The following is a 23189-nucleotide window of genomic DNA, read 5'->3' as shown; positions in this document are numbered from 1 at the left end:
TTCTTACCCTGATTATCATTTGTGCCACATCAAAGTCTGAAACATCATCTAAAATTGGTTGGGTATTTTCTGGCCCATAAACAAGGCAGTTAAACAAGGTTTTAGAAAAGAAACCAGGTGAAGGACCACCATGAACCAAAGAAATGGCAAGGATTTTGCCAGCTTCATAGTAAAGATTCTCCTCCAGAGCTGTAAATACAGATTAAAATACATCAAATATAATTCTTTTATTATTATAAATAATTACCAAATATATTGAATATATATACAGTAAATTAAAAATTGCAAAAAACTAAGACTTAGATAAATGTAAAATAATTCATAGAAACTAGAATCATGTATAAAGATCTTACCTAGATTTTTCTGAATACAAAATAACATAATAGAAAAAATGTAAATACAGAAACTCTTTAAAAAAATTATTTATAATCCTATCACCATAATAACCCGTGTGCACACTTTGATATGTATTTCTCAAATGCATATTAGTATCTACACAAATAGTTTGACTCCTGGGTTTTTTTTTTACTTACTATATTGTAAACTTTTTCTATATTATACAAAATTATTCAAATCTACAGTTAATGACCGCATTAAGACTAATTTATAGATGCATTGCAATGTAAATCATCTCCTTATTACTAGCTACCTTGGGTAAGCTGTATTTTCAACCATATGAGACATAATATTATAATCAGTATTTACCTCCATATTGTTATTTATAAATCTTTTATTATTCGATGAGTATAGGTTCCTACCTATGTTATTAATAATTCAAAGGATACAAACATTTTTAAGGTTGTTGATAAATAGGGCTAAATTATTTTCCAAAATGGCACAAATTTACTCCCAAGAGTATATGTGGTCATACCATGTTTTCATAGCTTTCAATATTTTTTAAATTATCATTTAAAATGTTTTAGCTACTAAGCAAAAGAAGTCAGAGAAAGACACATACCATATGATTTCACACATTATGTGGAATTTAAGAAACAGAACAGATAAGCAAAGGGAAAAAAAATGAGACACACACACACACTAATCAAGGCACAGACTCTTAAATTATAGAGAACAAACTGATGGTTACCAGAGGGGAGAGGGGTATGAGAGGTAGGAGGAGTAGGAGCATAGGTGAAATAGCTGATGGGGATTGAGGAGAGCACAGGGTAATGCACGAAGTGTTGCATTACCATAATGTACTTCGGAAACTAACACAACATGGTATGTTAACTAATTGAATTAAAATAAAAACTTAATGAAATGTTTTAGCTACTTTGATAAATCAAAAAGATATCATGTACATTTTCTTTTATTTTTCTTAATATTGTTCAGAGCAAATTATTAATATTATCAATACATGAACTAATAATAAAAACTCAACAATAACCTTATATGCTACATAGCAGTCACATTTTACAGATACAGAAACTGAGTTCCAAAGAGACTCTGTAATTAAAGATATAATGTACAAAACTGAATTTAGATTTTGTGAATTTATGCACTCATCCACTATACCAAAACTGTTTTGAGTCAACATTACTGATTATTTGGAGTGATCTTTTTATTAAGGGATTTTAGAATTAAACAGTGTGTACTATACATAGTATAGTACAAATAATATAAAAGGTTTAAAAATAAACCTTGGTAGTTTCTCAATTATTTTAATGATGCTTCAGGCAATAGTAAGGAAGTTCTAGGGAATATACAGGAGAAAATTCAAATGCAATGAAATAAGTCTTCACACTCTTTCAAATTTCCTATTATAGCAAAAGTGATATAAAAGCTCCTAAAAAAGAATTGCTAGAATTAATCATTCTTCTGAAATGCATGTTTTAATTCTTCACCAGAAGGCAGAAAAGTATCACATGCATAAATGTGCATGAAAAATTCCTGAAAGCAAAAGTATATTTAAAAATGTGTTACATGTGGACCAGAAAATTATGTGATAAAAGTCCTAGGCTGTGAAGAAATATCCTATCTGCAACTTCCAAAGAAGTGAACAAAAAGGGCTCAAATAATCATCCATTCCATTTGGCCACTCTATTCAAATGCAATTAGAATGAATATAAAGTACATTTTTAAAGAAGTTACACTCAATTATAAATTCATTCCAAGGAGGATACAGCTAAAAGAAATTAAGCATATTCTTAAACAGAAAATGTTTCACTACAAAATTTACTTTAAAAATTTACTTTAAAAAATACCACTCCCTCTTCTCCACTTTTCTGTGATTCAATCAGTAGCTTACTAACAAAGCGAACTATACATTTTGACCACAGGAATTGAATATTAATTCTAACCAGCTACCTCTTTCACACGGTAATATTCAGTACATACAATAATAAATAAAATTACCTCGAGAATTTAGAGACAAGTTCTTTGACAAGGAACCTTCAAACACTGGTGAATTCTCAAGATGTTGCATTAAGAGACATAGGAATTCTTGCTTTGATCCAGGATGCTCTCTTCCAAAATTATCATTTTCATTGACATATGCTACTTCAATTGTATGTGAAGGATTAAAGTTTTGATTTCTGAATCCATCTAAGGCACTATTCCAGATATTGGCTTTATTAATCCATAATCTTTTAGTTTTTTTTTTTATTTGAAATCCTAATTCCATTATAATTGTTGAAATATCTCTTCTATATTTGCTGCCTTGCCTATAAAACATGAATTTAAAACATAGAGGTTAAGTATTCCACAGTACTTTACATGACACAGCAGTAGTTCAGCCAATAAAAATAGAAAAATTAAGAAGAAAATTCTTCCCCAACTCCAACCCAAAATCAGACAATAGCTGCCACCAGAACCAAAAAGTTATTTGACTTAATTCTGAATTTTTGACTCCTTCCCCAATTTCCTACCAATTAAAATCTAATGTCATAAATGATTCATGAGAATGTTGATAGATTATATCATATTTGATCAATTCAGTGGATTCAGATATAAAAGAAGCTCAGAATCTCACACTCCTGGCCAATGGCTATAACAATCAGTTACTTACAGGCATTTGAAGTTTACTAGAGCCTTTAGAAATAGAACAAATGTCACCTCTGCTTACTCTATGTGAGAACCACAGTTTTAAGATTTCACAATGTATTTCTAATTATAAATTTAGTTTTAACAGTAGAGTTAATATTATAAACACAATTCACAACCGTTTAAATAGTACTTTTTAGCCTATAGCAGTAATTCACAAAGTTTAGTTCCAAACCAACAGCAGCATATGGAAACTTGTTAGAAATGCAAATTCCCCCCCAAGACTTTCTTTTTAAGTAATATCTACACACCCACTGTGGGGGCTCAAACCTACAACCCTGAGATCAAGAGTTTCGTTTCGTACTCTCCACTGACTGAGCCAGCTAGGTGCCCCCGAAATGCAAATTCTTGAGCCACAATGCAATTCTTGAGGTTCTCAGAATCAGAACCTCTGAGCATGAGGCCTAGCAATCTGTACTTATCAATACTTCCTGGCAATTGCATGGACCAAATCAATTGCTCTCGGCCTCAATTTTTCTATCTGTAACTGAAATTAATGTACTCAAAATAATCTTGTTTGGAACAATGTCTATGGATCATCTTTCCACAGCAAGTATAAATCCTTCTCATGATTAAACATTACAATGCTCCAATGTAGACCAGGCTTTGCTTTTTCTTTCTTCACACACCCCTATTCATTAATCCAGGTTGCAGGAAAACCAAAGTCTTCTGGAAGTAAGACAATTCTTCAGAAATATGCCTTCATGTAGCAGGTTGATTCCTTGCTCCTGCCTGGAATAGAAATGCTGATGCTATTCTTTTAAAATATGATGTTAAAGCATGGAACAAGGAATCAAACTTTCCTGGTATAACATGTTTAGAAACCTACATACTAAAATTTTTTAAACTAATGTGAACATCCTTCTTGATACTAAAAATATTATAAAAACTTCTGTAACAAGTTTTCAGTTAACAAGTGGTATCTTAAGTAGCAATTCTTCACTTTTTTTAATAGTACTTCATATTCCACTTCTATCTATCTATAAATCTAGTTATCAAATATCACAGAAATTCTCTTTATCTTCTAAGTTTTAACTTGATACTATTTTTTTAAAAAGATTTTATTTATTTGAGAGAGTGAGCCCTCATGCATATGAAGGGTGGGCCAAGGTGGGAGGTAGGGAGATGGGGAGAGACAGAGAGAGAGAGGGAGAGAATCTCAAGCAGACTCCTTCCTGACCATGGAGACCCATGCAGGGCTAGATCTCAGGACCCTGATCATGACCTGAGCCAAAATCAAGAGTCAGACAGAGATGTGAACAACTGAGCCACCCAGGCGCCACTAACTTGATACCTTTTTTTTTTTACTTGATACTATTTTTAACAAAAAAGTAGTTCATCATGCTTAGCTACTAATGTTAGTTTTGCCTAATTTTTCTATAAACACCTTTGCAAAGCCACACATACTTAAAAATCTTAACTTCAGCTGAGTAAATACCTGATACTAAGTTCTAATTCTAGTCTTATTTAAATGTTTATGAATGATTTTGAAAATTACTTATTTTGCTTTGGGTGCAGTGGCACATGCCTGTAGTCCCAGCTACTTAGGAGGCTGCGGCATGAGGATGGCTTGAGCACAGGAGTTCTGGGCTGTAGTGTGCAATGGCAACTGGGTGTCTGCACTAAGCGTAGCATCAGTATGGTGACCTTCCAGAAGCTGGGTACCACCAAGTTGCCTAAGGATGGAATGAATCAGCCCAGGTAGGAAAATATTTAGGCATTAATACAATAATACTTGTAAGTATACCTTAAACTTTCTAAATAGGTAATACTTAGACCTCTGACACTGACAGCAAATATATCAAGCAAATGACAATTTTTTTTAAAATCGTTATATTAAATACAATTCCTTCCTTTGAACCAAGTTACATGGTATACTTGATATATTTTAAACTACCTTGAAAATGATCTATATTTTTTACATCATGATTCAGTATACAATAAAATAAATTTTATATACATTCTATGTGTAATGCAATCTTATAATTCTATTCTATCCTATTTTGTTTTCTTTTTTTAATGCTGGTTGCATTGACTTCATGACCAAACATTGGTCCTGCAGTTTAAAAAACATTTGTCCAGAATATTAAGATCAATATTCTAAGTGTGTATATATCCACTTCCTATTGTAATTTTCTCAAAACAGAGCTTTATAGGGGTATCTGGCTGGCTCAGTTAATAGAGCATGTGATACCTGATCTTGGGGTAATGAGTTCAAGGCCTATACTGGACAAGGAGCTTACTTTAAAAAAAACAGAGTTTTATATTTTTCTTCTATTCAAAATACATACAATACATACCTCAGCAGATCTTTATGCTGGGCTCCAGGTGACTGTCTGGGTAATTTAGGTGATGATTCTTCCAACAAACAATCAGTTATTCCCACATTATTAGTGTTGGGTAATGAATGCTTTTTGGCTTTTTGGAAATCCTCTGTAGATTTAAAACCCAATGTTAGCATTACAGAGATACAGAAGAAATTTTTAAATAATACACAATTGAAAAAATCTTTATTCACAATTACAAAATATTACCTGAATTGTAGAGGATACCTCTACATTCCAAACACTCCCAGTTTTGTTCCCATGACCGTAATGAGGAACAAGCTAAATGTGTTCCACTAGAACCACAACACTGACAGCGCTTTATTTCCCATTTGCTGAGGACATAAAGAGAAGCAGATATTTACATTTTGGTATTAACTTGGTCTAATTCCAACCACTAGCACTGCCACAGGCTACACTGTCCATCTCACATAAAATCAACCCTTCAACCAAAGGAGGGGAAACAGATTACCTGCTTTGCACTATATTTTTTTCTTAAAGTATTTTTTTTCTATTTCACTTATTATGTTTGTAACCTCCTCTTCTAAATACTCATTAACTTAAAATACCTTAATATCAACATGTACATGTACATACACAGGAATATATACACCAGAAAGAATATAATTAAGAAAGAAAAAAATTTCTTTTATTATCTAGAAATTACTAGCTCACAGGGAATTTGCTATATAAATGCATCCAACATTGAAGAAGCATCAGAAAATATATTATCTTACCTAAAATATTACTTTTCATATTCAATGTGAGGAATTGTTTTCTACAAATGCTTGTTTAGAAATCCAGTATTGCTTAGCTCAACAATATCCAGACTTATGATCTTGCCCATATTTAGAGTCTTTTGTTTCCTTCCATCCCACCTCCAAGTTTCCCCACTGAATTGTGATATATGCCAGTCCACACTCACATTTTCTGTATAGGTGTAGGTGTGGGTGTGGGTTGTGGTGTGGGGCCCATTTTTTATTTGGTTATAAGTATTCCTTCTATGAATAAATAATGGATATACTCCCTAGGTGTGTGGATATATAGGTGATAAGAGAGGTAGTTGGGGGATGCTTGAGTGGCTCAGTTGGTTAAGCATCCAACTCTTGATTTGAGGCTCAGGTCATGATCTCAGGGTCATGAGACAGAACCCTGTGTCAGGCTCCATGCTGGGTGTGGAGCCTGCTTAAGATTTTCTCTCTCCCTCTCCCTCAAGCTCCCTGCCTCCATGTATTCACATATATCCTCTCTCTCTCAAAAAAAAAAAAAAAGAAAGAAAGAAAAAGAAAAAGAAAAGGAAGAAGGAAAAAGAGGTATTTGGATACTCTTCACTCCGTAAGATGTTAAGTGAATCTTTCTGTGTGGATATGGGTATGTAGGTATATGTCTTCTCTGTGTGTCTCTCCCACTTTCCCAAAGAGTTCTGCCAAATAATGGAGAGAAAGATGAAAGATACAGCTAACATTAGTGCTTACTATACGCCAGGCCCAGTTCTCAGCCTTTACACAAAAAGTTTAATCCTCATAATTTTAAGTGATAGGAAAAGTCCTTATTATCCTTAATTTTAAAGGAGAAGAGATCAAGGCACAGAGGGGTAAATGACTTGTCCAATTAAGTTCACAGTGCTAGTTAAGTCTCATAGTGAGGCTTCCAACCTAGTTTAGTTGGCTTGAGACCCATGCTCCTAACCACTACACCATGGTGCCTCTCAGCAAAACCATCTTCCTATCACTAGAATGAGAGAGTGAGATTACAAAAACACCCCCAAACATTCAGATTGCAGGTATTAGGTCCCAGAAGAAAAGACAAAGGATAGCAATTTCAAATAGCCGTCAGAAAGAGAAAGGGAGTTTGGTAACTACTGACTGGGCGACCAGTGATATATAAGCAAATATGTAGGTTAACTAAAATAGCCCAAAATAAATTTAGAAAATATCAATATTAATGAATATATTGCTTCTTAGAAATCTAGAGATCTCTGCTCTTAAATAATTTTTAGTCTAATGACAAAAACAAACTCAAATAATGTAAATTACATTGTAACATGCACATAAAAGAAAAAGCCCAGTTCAGAACGGGAAATCAGGGATATGGTAGTGGTAAGAGCAGCTTACGGAAAATTTTCTTTTTTTTTTTCGGAAAATTTTCAAAGCTGGCAGCTGAGTCTTTGCAAATAAGATAGCTTACCCAGCCAAATCACCTTCCATGAGAAATAAGGCTCCCAATATTCTGCTTTGCACTTAAGTTTCAGCTTGCCATGTACGATTGTGTAACTGGGATTACAAATTTATTGAAACATCCTCCATAAATTCAACAAAACAGTGCCATCCAATAGAAATATAATGCAAGTCATTTAACGAATTTAAGCTTTTCTAGCAACTTGATTTAAGAAGGTAAAAGAAATAGGTGAAATGAATTTCAACATTTCCAAAATATCATTTTGCTTGACATGTAATCAATATAAAAAGTTATTAACATGATACTCTAAGTTCTTTTTGTCTTACTGCTAGGAGTTGAACTGTGTGTCCCCTCCAAATTCATGTTAAAGTCCTAAAACCCACTACACCTCATTATGTGACTATATTTGGAGCTAGGACCTTTAAAAGAGATAATTAAGATAAATTAAGAGGTCATATGGGTGGGCCCTAATTTAATATGACTGGTGTCCTTATTGGAAAAGAAGATTAGGACCTGGCAGAGGGATAATCATGTGAGGACATAGCAGGGAATCAACCATGTGCAAGCCAAGGAGAGAGGCTTCAGAAGAAATAAAATTTGCCAATACCTCTACCTCTAGGATTGTTAGAAAACAAATTTCTGTTGTTACGGCAGCTTTAGTAAATTAAGAAAATGGGTCTTCACTGTGTATTTCACACTTGCAACACCTCTCAATTTGGAATAGCCCCATTTCAAGTATTCAACAGCCACATGTGCCTATCATATAAGGCAGTGCAGCTCTAGAAAATGAAGCCTCATGAAAATACACCACATAAATCAGTTACAACCATGCTGACAGCAATAATTTCTCTGTAAACAGATGTAAACATGCATTTAATAAATATATTTCCTCTCAAGCTAAAACTTCAAACATCCTAAAAGCAAAACCACACTTTATTAACTAGAAAGCTACTTCTTCAACTGATGGTTTAAATAAGGACAGTAAGCACAATTGGGACTTCCCATTATACCTATCAGGTTCGTTATAGTCTCGCCCTTCTTTGCAACGACATCTTCGGACATCACAATGCTCATAGTGCTGCAGAAGTTCTTGATAAGCATTTTCCTCTAATTCCCAAGATGCATCTCTGTAAATGAAGATATAAAATATACTTTCAACTAAAACGTTACATAAAAGGATTAGTAATGAAATCTAAAAACAAAAACTTTTCACATACTTAGGAATAAGGATAAACCTTTTTCTTTTCAGGATTAATCATTCTCTTCAAGATATAAATCTGTCAGTGTCATTTTATCCTGCAGTTGATTATTTCCACAGTGAATTTTCAAATGTTAAATGAAAAATTAGAAATGTTCTAAAATTTATATTTTTCCCAATATTTCACTTCTAATTTTTAAATTTCAGGTTTAGTAACATTATTTCAGATTCCTCATCTTTAAGTATTAAAGAAAATCCCTGTTATATATTTTAAACCATATCTTGATTCTTTTAGATAATTTATACATACCATTTAAAAGTCTATTATGCTAGTATCTAAGTCAATTAATTACTATTGTACAAAAAAAAATTACTATTGTACACACCTGAGGATTTATTAAGAGACTACAAATCAACTAATGAGATACTGAAGTCACAGTCCCTGCTCTCAAGAATTAGCAATCTGGGAAGGAGAAGGAGGCAGTGGTAGAGGCAGCTTTATATTTCCCCATTTAAGATGACTACTTGTCCATGATCACTTAATCAAAACATAAACAATTATTTCCATTGTTATTAAAATCTTACATTTAAATTATCTTTTTGTCAAAAGGCTAAATGGTTACTTACTTTTCAGGAATATGAATTCCCATTCTCAACATCTCTTTCTGAAATATATCACTATTATTGCATATTGTGCACCTAAAGAAAAACACTCCTGCATTTATTGCTTGAACCTATAGTGGAAAAGAGAAAACCTATTGTTAATAATTTAACAGGGGGGCAGCCCTGGTGGCACAGGGGTTTAGTACCGCCTGCAGCCCGGGGTTTGATCCTGGGGACCCTGGATCGAGTCCCATGTCAGGCTCCCTGCATGAAGCCTGCTTCTCCCTGTGCCTCTGCCCCTCTCTCTCTGTGTCTCTATAAATAAATAAAATCTTTAAAAAAATAATAATAATAATTTAACAAGGTATCAGGTTATAGATTATAATAGCTAACAGAACATGTGCTACTTTTCACTTTATTATGAAAACACTTTCTATGCTAGTTCTCAGGCTTTGATAAATGAAGTTATTCTGCTAAAATTCTGAGATCTTTTTTCCTAATCACCAAAAAATTAAGTTAATGAATTGACGGTTCTTAGTTTTACATCTATCTCATATTTTTTTCTCAACCTTTGCTATCCAATGTCATTTCGGTCCCCACATATCATGTTGTCCATCACTTACTGATTAAAACAGTAAAAATATTGACTTACTTCACCTAGGAAGGATGTTTAAATACATGTTATTATAAAATATCCTTGGTTCTGTTTTTAACTCAATCTCTAAGCTAGTGTTCTTCCTAAAAGGGGAAAAGCTTTAAGCTATTCTCACTGCTTCTGTAAATAGAAACACAGAACCAGCAGGCAGAGGGTACTCTCAGGGACAGAAAACTACAAACCTACTAGAAAGAGTAGCCAATCCTCCCCCCCAGAAAACTAGTACCACACATTCATTTAACAACTATTTAACCCCTGCTGTATAGGTAGCAAACATTATGCTATGTACCAAAAATAGAAACAAATAACTTAGATTGGAATGATGAGATACAACACTTTGTAAAAGTGTGTGTGCATTTCAAGTATAAACATGGAAGTCTAAGAGCCTTGACAAAAATGTCACAAGAATGGTGAGGTCAAAGCTAAGTTTGGAAGAGGAAACAAAGATTTGCTAGGAAATAGAACAAAAGGCATTATAAGGATAGGGAATTGCACGTATCAAGTCTCCATGGTAAGAGAAAGGACAATATGATTAGGGAACTAATTAATAATATGTTTAGGATTACATGATAAGAATTGCATTGCATGTCTAATTCTGTAATGAGGTTATGAATTAGGGAAATCAAAGCCAGCACTGTATATAAAAAGTTAATACAGAATAAGGTATGCAGGGAAAAAAGCCAGTTAGTGGGCTCCTTCAAAAGTCTAGATATTTATTTATTTTTTTTGAAAGCATCTAAAGTTAAGTCGCAGAGGTTAGCAATAAAAAAAAGACACAATAACTATTAGGTAGACTTGACAGACTTAGGGAATGATTTATAAATGATAAAGAAAACAGAAGAACTGAGGTTCAAAAACACTAGTAGCAGGGCACCTGGTTGGCTTGGTCAGAAGAGCATGTAACTCTCGGTCTCAGAGTCATAGGTTTGAGCCCCAGTGGCTTAAACAAAAATTTAAAAAAACACACAAAAACAAAAACAAAAACAACCCACTAGTAGCAAGTGGGACACATACACAGAGTGTGGGAGGGAAACAAATCACTGAAATCTCTGAACCTAAAGGCCTTCAGGAGCCAACTGTACACTGCTATCAATACCTTAGTATTAGCTATGACACAAGGAAATGGATAGTATGGAGGGGAAAAAAAACAAAAAACATAGGAGATAAGGAAGATAGAACATGACCACTGGGATGATGGAGAAATCCAAACTGACCAAGTATAGTGGCAATTCTCTACATACAGAGTGAAAAGTTTCCATCAATTTTAAGATATTAATCTGCACTCTTCTTTTACAAAATCCGAAAGCATATAGCATTTATAGTGGTCACAAATGACGAAATATGCTTAATTACATACAATTCTCATTCTCTTGCATAGGACTGTTCTTCCTTTAATGAAGTTCAGAGAATTAAAAATTTTTCTTCAGGTATTTGTTATTTAATAGGATAGACTTCATTTACTACTTCAGTTAAGACTTGTGACAGAATGGAAAAGGCGCTGCAGCTCCTTTATAGAATATGACTCGAGAATTAGTTCTTACTGGTCTCTAATGAAGGAACAACTGCATGTTCCTATTTATTTCATAAACAAGTGCTCCTGTTGCTGTGATTTTTTTATTTGCATAAAGTAGACCTACGTTTTTGTAAGTATTATTACTGACTTTTTATTTTATTTTTCTGTATTATTGACTTTTTAATGACAGGATTAGAAATTTTGTATTTTCAGTGCTCACAAAAAGCCCTATGGAAAATAGAGTCAAGTTTGAGAACCTCTCTGTGTTTTGTTACTAAAAACTGAAGCAGTTTTTTTTTTCCTTTTTCTTATATATTGATTGGGGCAGATCTTAACTGTTTTCACTCATTCATTCATTCATTCATTTATGATAGTCAGACAGAGAGAGAGAGAGAGGCAGAGACACAGGCAGAGGGAGAAGCAGGCTCCATGCACCGGGAGCCCGACGTGGGATTCGATCCCAGGTCTCCAGGATCGTGCCCTGGGCCAAAGGCAGGTGCCAAACCGCTGCGCCACCCAGGGATCCCTCTTAACTGTTTTTGAAAAATAACATACTCTTCCCAAAATTAACAAGATGACACAAATACAAACTCGTAAGATAAATTTCCTTTGTAAAATTCTCAGTTTAAACTTATTAGGTAAAGATAAATTTTCATGATATTTATGAACTACACTCCCTGGATCCTTTTTACAAAACACTTCTTTATAAGAACTAACAGAAAAACAAACAAAAAGAACTAACAGAATTTATAAAATTTACCCGACAAAATAGGCTCCATCCTGCCACCTTTAATGGCATAATCCTAAATATAAAAAAGTTCAAGGCTCATGCAAAAAAATATACTCAAGTAGTTTTCTTTACCCAAACTAGTTTATTAATAAAACAAATAAAAACTGGGCAGCCCAGCTGGCTCCGCAGTTTAGCACCGCCTTCAGCCCAGGGCCTAATCCTGGAGACCCAGGATCCAGTCCCGTGTCGGGCTCTCTCATGGAGCCTGCTTCTCCTCTGCCTGTGTCTCTGTCTTTCTCTCTGTGTCTCTCATAAATAAATCTTTAAAAACAAACAAACAAACAAACAAACAAACCTGATTTATCAATCTTCACACAGAACTGCAGATGAAGGCCTGGTTTTAAAACAAAATGCACCATATGTAAGGGCTTTGGTTCTGTGGTCTTTAACTAGGATTGTCATATTTCTTCCAATATACTAGATGCAAAGCCTGGAAGTCAAAGCTTTGACATTCTTACAGATCACCTACAATAATCCTAACTTATTTAAAAATTGCAAACATCTCCATTGGGCAATAGTCATCATTATCTCCTACCTTTTGTTATATTTTCAGCACTTCCCCCTGCCCCACTGTATGCGCTGACATATAACTTTCTAATTCTGGTTTTTAAAATGCATAAGTTATTTCTTCTCCTTGATTTCATTTACTTACATACATTTCTGACCATTTGAATATTTACATTCTTTATAAAAATATATCATCAAAATAAAGAGATGGCTTAAGGTTGCTTCAGTGTTCAAGTTTGTTTTTAAAATTTTTTTTAGCTTTTCTTCAATTGTCCTAAATCTGGATAGCCTCATTTTATAAATACATGGGACTACCATCAAGTCCATATTAGATACTGATGGTCTCAACAGTAAAGCATGTAAATCTCTCCTGAAACCAGGGGTGTAAGTACTGTTGCTAGTTTTGAAAATTGTACTTTCCCAATAGAAATCTCTTGTGAAAGTTCTGTGGGACACCGGGCAGGTGAAGAAAGCTTAACTTTGTTGCTCTGTCAGTGGGTTAAAAATCTTTCAATCTTCCCTGTGGAAGATTAAACACTGTGTTTTTTGTTTTTTTTTTAAAAGGGTGCCAATCTGCCTTTGGCTCAGGTTGTGATCCCGGGGTCCTGGGATGGAGTCCCACATCAAGCTCCCTGCAGGGAGCTTGCTTCTCCCTCTGCCTATATCTCTGCCTCTCTCAGTGCCTCTCATGAATAAATACATAAAATCTTAACAAAAAACGCACACTGTGATGTGTCGCCCACTGCTAAAGTCAGCATACAGTGTGACTTTATAGACAGAAGTCTTGTAATATTTCCTGCAATTCACTGGGCACCATCTGTCTGTATGTCTTCACAGAAAATCGGCACTCACGAGGACAAAGTACAGAATAAGTATAGGAAAGTTATTTTGTGCAGTTTCAGTTCATTAAAGCTTTTTTATTTTAAGGCACGGTTTCTCTCAGATACAGCTTTAAAAAAGGACGTGATTGTGCTTAATCACTAAAAGGAAAGAAAATCAGTTAAAAGACTATTAAACTATACTTATAGAAATATGAGAAAATAAGAAAAATAAATCATTTAAAGCAAACTCGAGAGACTAGACAGTGGGAAAAGTTTTGGGATATTTCACTGCCTATTTTTTACAGACAATGCATGATGCTTTCCTTTCCATCTTTAGATCCTAGATGTTGGCTTCGCAGAGTAGAAAATTTTTAGGGAAGACAAAGACAAAGCCAAGAGTACCATGAAATTCTGAAGTTCTTCCTCTGCCCATTGACAGGCACCATGATGCAGTCAACAGTTTTTAAAGAGCTAAAGCTTATTTCTTTTCTTCATATAAGTAGTGTTTCACCAAGAGCTTTGAAACAAACAAACAAACAAACAAAAAGCAAGCCACAAGGGTGCCTGGGTGGCTCAGTAGGTTAAGTCAACTCTTGACTTTGGCTCAGGCCATGATCTCAGGGTCCTGGTACTGAGCCCCATGTCAAGAGGTGGAGTCTGCTCCAGGATTCTCTCTCTCCATCTTCCTTTGCCCCTCCCCCTGCTCACACATGCTGAAAGAAAGAAAGAAAGAAAGAAAGAAAGAAAGAAAGAAAGAAAGAAAGAAAGAAAGAAAGAAAGAAAGAAAGGAAAAGAAAAGAAAAGAAAAAAGAAAAGAAAAAAGAAAAGGAAGGAAGGAAGGAAGGACGGATGGACGGACGGACTTCAAAAAAATACAAGCAGTACAATTCCACTGAGACCCCTTGTCATTTTCTGTGTCTTGAGTCCTTGGAGTTTTGGTGGTAGAGGATCAACAAATCCAATATTGTCTATAAAAATTATGAATAGTGCTAAAATTAAAATGTGGTCCTCGGGCTTGAAAAAGATGATTTCTTTGGTTAATGTCAACGTCAATCTGGAGAACTCAACTGCTGCCTTTCTTTGAGTGAAGGGATTTGGGATATGGATTTGATCTTCTCAGGAGCCTTTGAGTTAGATTATTTTCCATTTCATTGACCTCTGATTCTATTTTAACCAGTTTTTCTTTTGAATCTCAAATTCTCCTTGAAGAATCTCCTTACTCTATTCTGGCCTTCGGGCGTACCAATAGAGCTTGAGTGTAGGCAGCAGCAAAAGAACCCATACTCAACTTCTGTGCATCATTCATTCTATCCACATGTGCTATAAAGTAGGGTCCATGAGGTGCTGAATATTCTCTGTTTCTACATAGTGATCAGGACAGCTTAGAAGATTTTTAAATTCAAAGGCAGACGACAACCACTCCTGATGAAACTGCAGGTGGTTTATTAGGATAAACTACAATTTTGAAAGTATATCTAAGTATTAGGTTGAGTGACCACTACTCAAGAAGTTGCTACTTCACTACTCAAGAAGAATTATTGTCTATTGTTTGACTCACATACTTTTGACTATTATTACTTTTAAGACTTTCTTGAAATACAAGAGGATTTATAATATCTCCTAACTCTAAAAAATACTTTTGTGGATAACCTGTAATCAATAATAACATTAAAAAATAATAACTTTTTTTACTAAACAATAATAAAAGCCAAGCTCCAAAAAAAGGTCAAATTTAATTAATCCTTTGTTATTTGGCATTCTATTAACTGTAACTCTCAGTTGGCACTTTCATGCATGTATACTATTATATTTGATGCTATCAATAAGCAAGATCTTAAAATATTCATGAATCTTCTGAATCAAAATAAATATTAAATTGCTTAATATTACGTGTTTCATGATGTTTACTTAAAAACTTGTCATTGAGGGCATCTGGGTGCCTCAGTTGGCTAAGTGTCTGCGTTTAGTCCAGGTCATGATCCTGGGGTCCTGGAGTCAAACCCTACATTGCGCTCCCTGCTCAGCAGGGAGTCTGTTTCTCTTTCTCCCCCTGCCTCCCCGCAACGCATGCACTCTCTCTCTCAAATAAAATCTTAAAAAAAACTCAAACTGGTCATTGAGTTTCACATACAAGGTGGCTTTCAAAGAGTCCTTTAAATCATTAAACGGTCATCAGTCTCTGTCAAGAAGCTGTGATAAAGTGTATACCAGAGTTTTTTTTTTTCTTTCAAAGGCCTCAACATTTAAATATATTAGCTTACAGTTAAATTATCATTTCACATGTCTTGGTTTTTAAGCTTAAAATGTAAATAAACTTGGGGATTAAATCTGTTTTAATCATGTGAAATACAAACAAAATCCTTAGGTTAAAACAACAAAATCTTTTAAGTGGGTAGTACTCTAAAGTATTTATTAAAGTATTAGTTGTACAGTTCAATACAGTAAACTTTTTACATAAAATATGCTTTAATAAAGCTGTTTTTAAGTTATAAGTAGAGATAAAGTAACTGTCAAATCTTTACAATTTAAAATTCAAAGCAGGGGTGCCTGGCTAGCTTGGTCAGAGGAGTATGTGACTCTTGATCTTGGGGTCATGAGTTCGAGCCTCACACTCGGTGTAGAGACTATATAAATAAATAAGTAAATAAACTCTAATAAAAAATGTTAAAATAAAATAAAATTTAAATCAGCAAGGAACAAATTTTATATCAGAAAAGGCTTACAAAATTACTTACCTGTAAACAGTCTCTATGAAACCAAGCATTCTTACAACAAGGACTTCGTAATATACTGTAAGATGGAATAGGCTCAATAAATTCCAAGCAAATGGTACATGGCATGGAGTCTCTATAATTATTAGATGTAATTATTTGAACAGGTCGATGTTTCCAACAAAATGACCTAAAAGTGTAAATCATTTAGAAACATCTAATAAGTTACAAAGTATGAGGATAGAACTGCAATTCACATATATAAGAGGAAATTCATTTGTATTTCTCTCATAATTAACCTACAACAGACTGGAACTTTGGCACTGTAAATCAGTCTCATAATCTCTGACCAAGGAGAGTAGGACTTTCAGAAACTCCTAGAATTCCAATAACTAGTATTATGTTGAGAACCCTATGTAATATTGTTAGCAACAGCATTATACTCAACAATGTACAAAATTAAAGGACCTTAAAAATAAATATTTTAATCATGTAGTATATAAAATGCAAATAAAAATTTATTCCTAACCCATTAAATTTATTTCCATTTGTATTTTCTAAACTGTGGTTTTGTACATGCTAACAATCCATTAAACAGGTCAAGAACACAAAGACTAAAAGAAATAGAACACTTGTAATATCAAATACTAAAATTCGACGCTGGGGTGGCTCAGTGGTTTAGCGCCTGCCTTTGGCCCAGGGCGTGATCCTGGAGTCCCAGGATCGAGTCTTGCATCAGGCTCCCTGCATGGAGCTTGCTTCTCCCTCTGCCTGTGTCTTTGCCTCTCTCTCTCTCTTTGTCTCTCATAAATAAATAAAATATTTAAAAAATACTAAAATTCATAAATCTTGGATGTTTAAAGCTGGATTCATGAAGTAAATACTGTCAGGGGCACTTCGGGCCTTGGGGTGATTTATTTTTTGGACTCCTCCAAATTTAAATGCTGTCAATTTACTCAATGAGAAATACATATGGCCCGGCCCTGTGGAAAAAGTGGACCATAAATCTGAAGAGTGATATAAAAATCTAAACTTATGTAAGGTGGAAATTTTTACAAAACATGAATATTCATATAATATGAATAAAGTTTCATATTATATCCTAGAGCGGAAAATTGAAGGTGAATATTAATTGTTAAGTCCATTGAAGACTGGCAATTCCCAAGACTTTGCAGATAGAAATGACTCCATAAAGGAAGAAGTGAGCAATTTTAAACATATATATAAAACAACATATATGTAGCATGTATGTGTAAACTCAGTGTAGCTCTGAAGAGAAATTTTACAAAGGATTTAGATCATTGGGCTATCCATGTCCATTTTCCCCTTTTCCTTAACATTCATCTTTCATATTCAACAATTAACTTACGCAAAATTGCCAGTAAATTGGAAAATACATTCTCTCTGAAGTCCACAGGGGAAATGATAACTTCGTTTACATCGGGGTGCAACACATCCAATTGAAGCACCAGTTTTCTTGCAAATACTGCATTTCTAGAAGAAAATATGAAAACAGAGGTCATAACATACAAAATCTGAGTAATATAATATGACCAAGGTATAAATATTTATTTATACCAGGAATATAAATATTCCTGTGGGGAGTCAGAAAATTATTTCATCATACTACAGCTATGATGATGGCTTATTAAAACAATTTCTGAAAAAAAAAATGTTCTACCTAGAAACAGTCTAAAGACACTAAAGATTCATTCCTGTAACAATTTCTGATAAAAGAGTCATCTCTAATCTAACATGTGGATGGGACAGAGAAGCTTCTTTTCCTTTCTACCTAGCTGAAATATTTTCAACTAAAGGGTTTGTATAAATACAATGGCTATACATTAAAGTTCAAATCTCAATAAAAAAACACAAATAGGAAATATTCATCAAGAAGAATAGCAAAACAATATAAAAAAACAATCTGTGAAAAAAATTGGCTAGGATCACCCTATCCTAACCAAATGAAAGTGTTAAGATACCCATAATAGGTTACATAGTAACACCTGCCCCCCCACCCCACCCCAATCCCCTGCAAAAGATATGTTCAAGTCCTAATTCTTGGTACCTATGCATGTGACCTTATTTAGAAATAGGGTCTTTGTTTCTGTTTTTAAAGATTTCTTTTAGAGAGCGTTCATAATAAGAACACAAAGACTATTAGATGATTCAATCATTACTAAAATACAGAGTGGAATCTAAAACATCTTAGAACTCTTGAGATAGCCATTTTAAAATGGTTACTCATACAATCTTATGCTGGCCCATGGAGTACCACTAGGTCGTTGGAGATAACTTTGCCAACCTGAGGCTCTTTCAGTAAACTCGCATATGAAACTCTAGCTTAATGTCACAGATGAAAAGAACTTCTTCAGGATCAAGATATTCTCAAAGGTTCACAACGGGAAAGCCTGGGTGGCACAGTTGAGTGTCTACCTCTTGGTTTTCAGATCTCAGAGTTGTGGGATCAAGCCCTGAGTTGGGCTCCACGCTTAGTGCAGCATGCTTGATATTCTCTCTCTCTCCCCCCCCCCACCTTCTGCTGTGCTCTCTCTCTCTCTCTCTAAAATAAATAAATATTAAAGAAGAAAAAAAAGGTTCATAATATATTCAGAGAAAATTCAAATGTTTTTAAAAGCCACTTATTTCCAAACTACAAGGAGACCTTTTTTTTTTTTTTAAAGATTTTATTTATTTACTAATGACAGATACAGAGAGAGAAGCCGAGACACAGGCAGAGGGAGAAGCAGGCTCCATGCAGGGAGCCCGATGTGGGACTCGATCCCGGGTCTCCAGGATCACGCCCTGGGCCGAAGGCAGGTGCGCAACCGCTGAGCCACCCAGGGATCCCCCTACAAGGAGACCTTTTGAAGTCATCTTTCACAAGCTCACTATCATCAGGAGGTTGAAGAATTTTGATACAAATACTCTCACACCGTCCTAAGAAAAATGCCACTGATAACCTTTCTCCCAAGGTTTTCTCTTGCATCCCAGAGACTCTATCTTACCATCTAATCTCCAGTATCCTCAACATCTTCAAAACTAATTGCCTTCATTTTTTTTTTGCATCAACTAAAAAAAGATCTCTAAATGCTTGCTTCTCCTACAGAATTTCTTGAATAAAACTATCCTTATTTTCCCATCCTCCTTAATTTTCATCCAGACTTGACAAGGGTTGGGAATAGAATATGGAAAAAGGCAAGAGACAATCACAACATTGTTTCAGTTCTCTGTTGCAGGTTGTAGGTCACAATTTTGCCTTTATACTTTTCAAAATCTGGTTCTTTGAGCCTAATGACATCTACACCCTCTGTAGGATGTAACTTCTTCCACCTCCAGACTTTGGCACTTTTCTCTGTATCTTAATTCTTGTTACCATTGTAAATAACCCCTACATTGATGAGACAACCTTTCTTTGATTTCAACTATAATGTGTCAATGTCCTTCATCTCTACTCCAGAGTAACAATGAATCCTCTTATCACCATTATCAGTTCCAGTTATCATTCTCTGGACAGAATTCTCTATACTTCTAACTTTCTCATTTTTTTTAACCTTCTCATTTTCTAACTCTTATTACTTCTACTCAGACCAGATAGAACCCTGCAATCCTTTTCTTGCATTTAATACAATAGGTATCATACCATAGATTCACAAACTATAACGGAATGAAAAAAGGGTTAAAGTTTAGAATACTTATTTTGGAGAACATGAGAAGGCAATGAACAAAGGTACATAGTATCACAGGATGGTCACAAGAGGTGGAGATATCATAAATTACTGGTCTGCATAACTGTTTAATTTCCACCTCAACCCACTATGCCAACTCAGCAACCGAGGCATAAGAATAAAAAGTAAACATCTGGGTTGACTCAGGGTTAAAGGTTTGAAGAACAGCAGAGTGGAAGTCAGGAATAAAATAAATAGAATCAGCATTGTCATACGTATTATTTAGGGTTGGTTAACCTTGCTTTTATTTGCAAATTTTCAAAAAGTTCTTCTAAAATTTATCTTATTTGACAGAAATAAGCATTTAAACATAAAAGTCTTATAAATTTCCAATGGGGAAACTGGTGGAAAAAACATTCCCTAGTATGATGACACTTTTCATATTTAGTGTAATGAGTAAAACAATCTACTTACCAGTTTAGAAGCCCTGTTCACTTCTTTCCTGATGTCTTCTATTAGAAAACCATAAACTCCTTCTTCTTCTTTACCTCTCTGCCAAATTCCACTTGACATCAACTGTAAATATATTTTCAATTAGAAAACAGATTCTAAGAAACTAGCTTGAAATACATATATATGTAAAATCTGTGAATGTATAAAAATACATATATTGCATGAATATATAATATATATACACACATATGTAATGTTCCAATAAAAAAATGGACGTAACTTGAATTTCAAGGACCTCTTATAGTTATTTTTCATGGTCAAAGTAAGATGCTAATCACATTCTTTGATTTGGAAGACACTATACATTAACACTATACATTTAACCAAACAGGTTCTAAAAGTATTCCAGGAACTAGAAGAAAAAATACAAGGCAAAAAACACCTGTAATGAAGCTTTAGAAAAAAAGTAGTAAATACTAAAAGGTATAAATGTAGTAACAGTACAGTAAATATTATGGAAATAATTCAGTTCATCAGTGACATTTCAGGCTAACTTTAAATCTAGCTTGATTTTGGATCATAAAAGGTGTATTTATAGAAACCTATTGAATCGTGGTTAACATAGAAGTTTGAATTTTAATAAAAATTTTTTAACTTCAGTTTAAAAATATTAAGGAAATATGAATCAAGAAAACTCATGGAACTGTGAATAAGAAATCCTGGTTTGCAAACCAGGCTCTATGTCCAACTTTCTGAAACTACAGACAAGTAATTTAATGTCTCTCATCTTAAACACAAAAATAAAAACAGTGGACTAGATTGTCTTTCTAAGCTCTGCCATTCCATTTGTAACATTACTGTACTGTTTATAGTGAAATAGAATCTTATATAAGTGTTGAGCCTAGGGTAGGTATGTTTTGAATTATTATACTCATTAATGAAAAACAATATAAAGGAAATTTTCATCAAATTAAATATATTAAATAATTCAAGAATACTTCAAATTTGTGATTAGAGAAGATTATTGTTATCAATATAATAATATATCCTAGAGAAAACAAAAAAAAACACATTACTTAAGAATTGGTTATGGAAAAAAAACAATGATTAATAAAATAGCTCTCCTAATTCTACTGCATAAAAAGTAAACTAAACTCTCAGATAAATGAAAAGGTTTTCTTTGGTGATACAAAATTTAAGACTCCCAACTTACAAATAAATTTGGAATGCCAAATTCATGTTCTCTTAAATCTTGGTACAAAGTAATTAGGTTCTTAGATTAGCTAGAAGTCTGTCTAATGCACAGGGCACTTGAGACACAAAACTATAGTCTTAAAGAACCACCAAGAAATATGTTAGATGTTTTCTCGAAGCATCTAGAATTTTAACATGGATGCTGCGGTAGGTATAAAAACAGATCTACAAATTTGTGGATCCTAATTCCTTTCCCCTTGAACATGGGCTAGACTTAATGACTCACTTCTAACAAATAGAATAAAGTAAAAGTGACAGGAGTATGCAACTGTGAAGACTAGGTCATATGGTTCTATCTTGGTGTCTGTCTATCTATCCCTCTCTCCCTCTCTTTCATCACTTGCTCTGGAAGAAGCCAGATAACATGCTGTGAGTACCCTACAGAGCTACCTAGGAAGTAAGGAATAGAGAGGCCTCTTGACAACAGGGTTAATTAAGTACTAAGGGCAGAAGACATGTAAGTGAGGTATCAGAGGTGGATCCTCCAGCCCAAGTCTAGCCTCCATATGACTGAAACCTGAGCCAGAACTACATACAGTTCAGCCAATACCAGGATCCTGACCCTCAGAAAATGTTTGAGATAATAACTATTTAAGCTGTTAAAATTCAGGATAATTTGTTAAGTAGCAATATGTAACTCAAAGAGTATCGAGAAATATTGTGCTACTACTGACTGCAGCCTTGGCACACCAAGGCAATGAAGGTGCCATTAATATCTTATGGTATAGATTCAGTAAGTGAAAAGATGGTAGAAGGAAGGGCAAACAAATGAGACTAATTCTCAGTATGAAATCACTTTTTCTTTCTTCTGAGTGGCCCATATATTCACCTACTTCCTTTTCCACAAATATTTCTTTCTTTATTCAGAACCTTTCTTCCAAGTTCTCTGTGAAATAAAATACTTTCCTTTTACTCCCTGAACCTTCAAAGGACTCTTTTCTGAGATTTATCACTAGCAACAATGGAAACAAGAAAGTGATAAAAAGACAATTCCCTTAAGAGGTTTAATCATTTTTTCCTTTTTTCACTTTGGCCCTAAAAGGTTAGGCAAAAATATATAGATAATGATGACCGGTCTTCCTTCATACATATGAACTAATTTCACAATCTTAGGATTTGATAAATGAAAAACTTTATTTTACATAGAGGCAAAATGAGATCAAGAAAAAGTAAAATGACTTATCCAAATCTCAGAAACCAACCACCAAGATCTAATTGTCTTCTTTAGAAGAATATAAAATTTCCAGGATTTAATTATAAGTTATACTTACCAAACAATAGTAATGTACAGTGATATTCCATTTCTCATTAGTTTTCTTTTCTCCATATTTATTAGGACAGTCATCATTTTTTCGACAAAAAACACAAGCTAACAATGGAAAAAAGTAAATAGATATAAAAAATATTTTTAAATTTTTAAAATAAAACCTATGGAATTGGAGCTTCTCTCAAGTGATGTGTTCCATTCTTTC

General features: G+C 34.1%; 2 protein-coding genes across 8 annotated transcripts in view; one reads left to right on the top strand and one right to left on the bottom strand.

The window, feature by feature from the left end:
- G2E3 (G2/M-phase specific E3 ubiquitin protein ligase) overlaps positions 1–23189 on the bottom strand; it is a 54566-nt gene that overhangs the window by 11981 nt on the left and 19396 nt on the right. For all 7 annotated transcript variants that reach the window (XM_072838112.1, XM_072838110.1, XM_072838108.1 and 4 more), the window contains 10 exons: positions 22989–23086; positions 20485–20586; positions 17712–17836; positions 16367–16532; positions 9370–9476; positions 8555–8671; positions 5577–5701; positions 5343–5475; positions 2356–2663; positions 8–189 (listed from right to left, as the gene is read on the bottom strand). In XM_072838112.1, coding sequence (XP_072694213.1) covers positions 8–189; positions 2356–2663; positions 5343–5475; positions 5577–5701; positions 8555–8671; positions 9370–9476; positions 16367–16532; positions 17712–17836; positions 20485–20586; positions 22989–23086 — 1463 coding nt within the window. The remainder of the gene's footprint in view (positions 1–7; positions 190–2355; positions 2664–5342; positions 5476–5576; positions 5702–8554; positions 8672–9369; positions 9477–16366; positions 16533–17711; positions 17837–20484; positions 20587–22988; positions 23087–23189) is intronic.
- The window catches only part of LOC140639771 (large ribosomal subunit protein eL31-like), a 32099-nt gene continuing 13487 nt past the window's right edge, over positions 4578–23189 (top strand). The window contains exon 1 of the mRNA XM_072838125.1: positions 4578–4743. The gene's annotated coding sequence lies outside the window, so the exon portion shown is untranslated. The remainder of the gene's footprint in view (positions 4744–23189) is intronic.

Source organism: Canis lupus, chromosome 9 (genome assembly GCF_048164855.1).
Source record: "Canis lupus baileyi chromosome 9, mCanLup2.hap1, whole genome shotgun sequence".
Lineage (NCBI taxonomy): Eukaryota > Metazoa > Chordata > Mammalia > Carnivora > Canidae > Canis > Canis lupus.
This window is presented reverse-complemented; position numbering and strand designations above follow the sequence as displayed.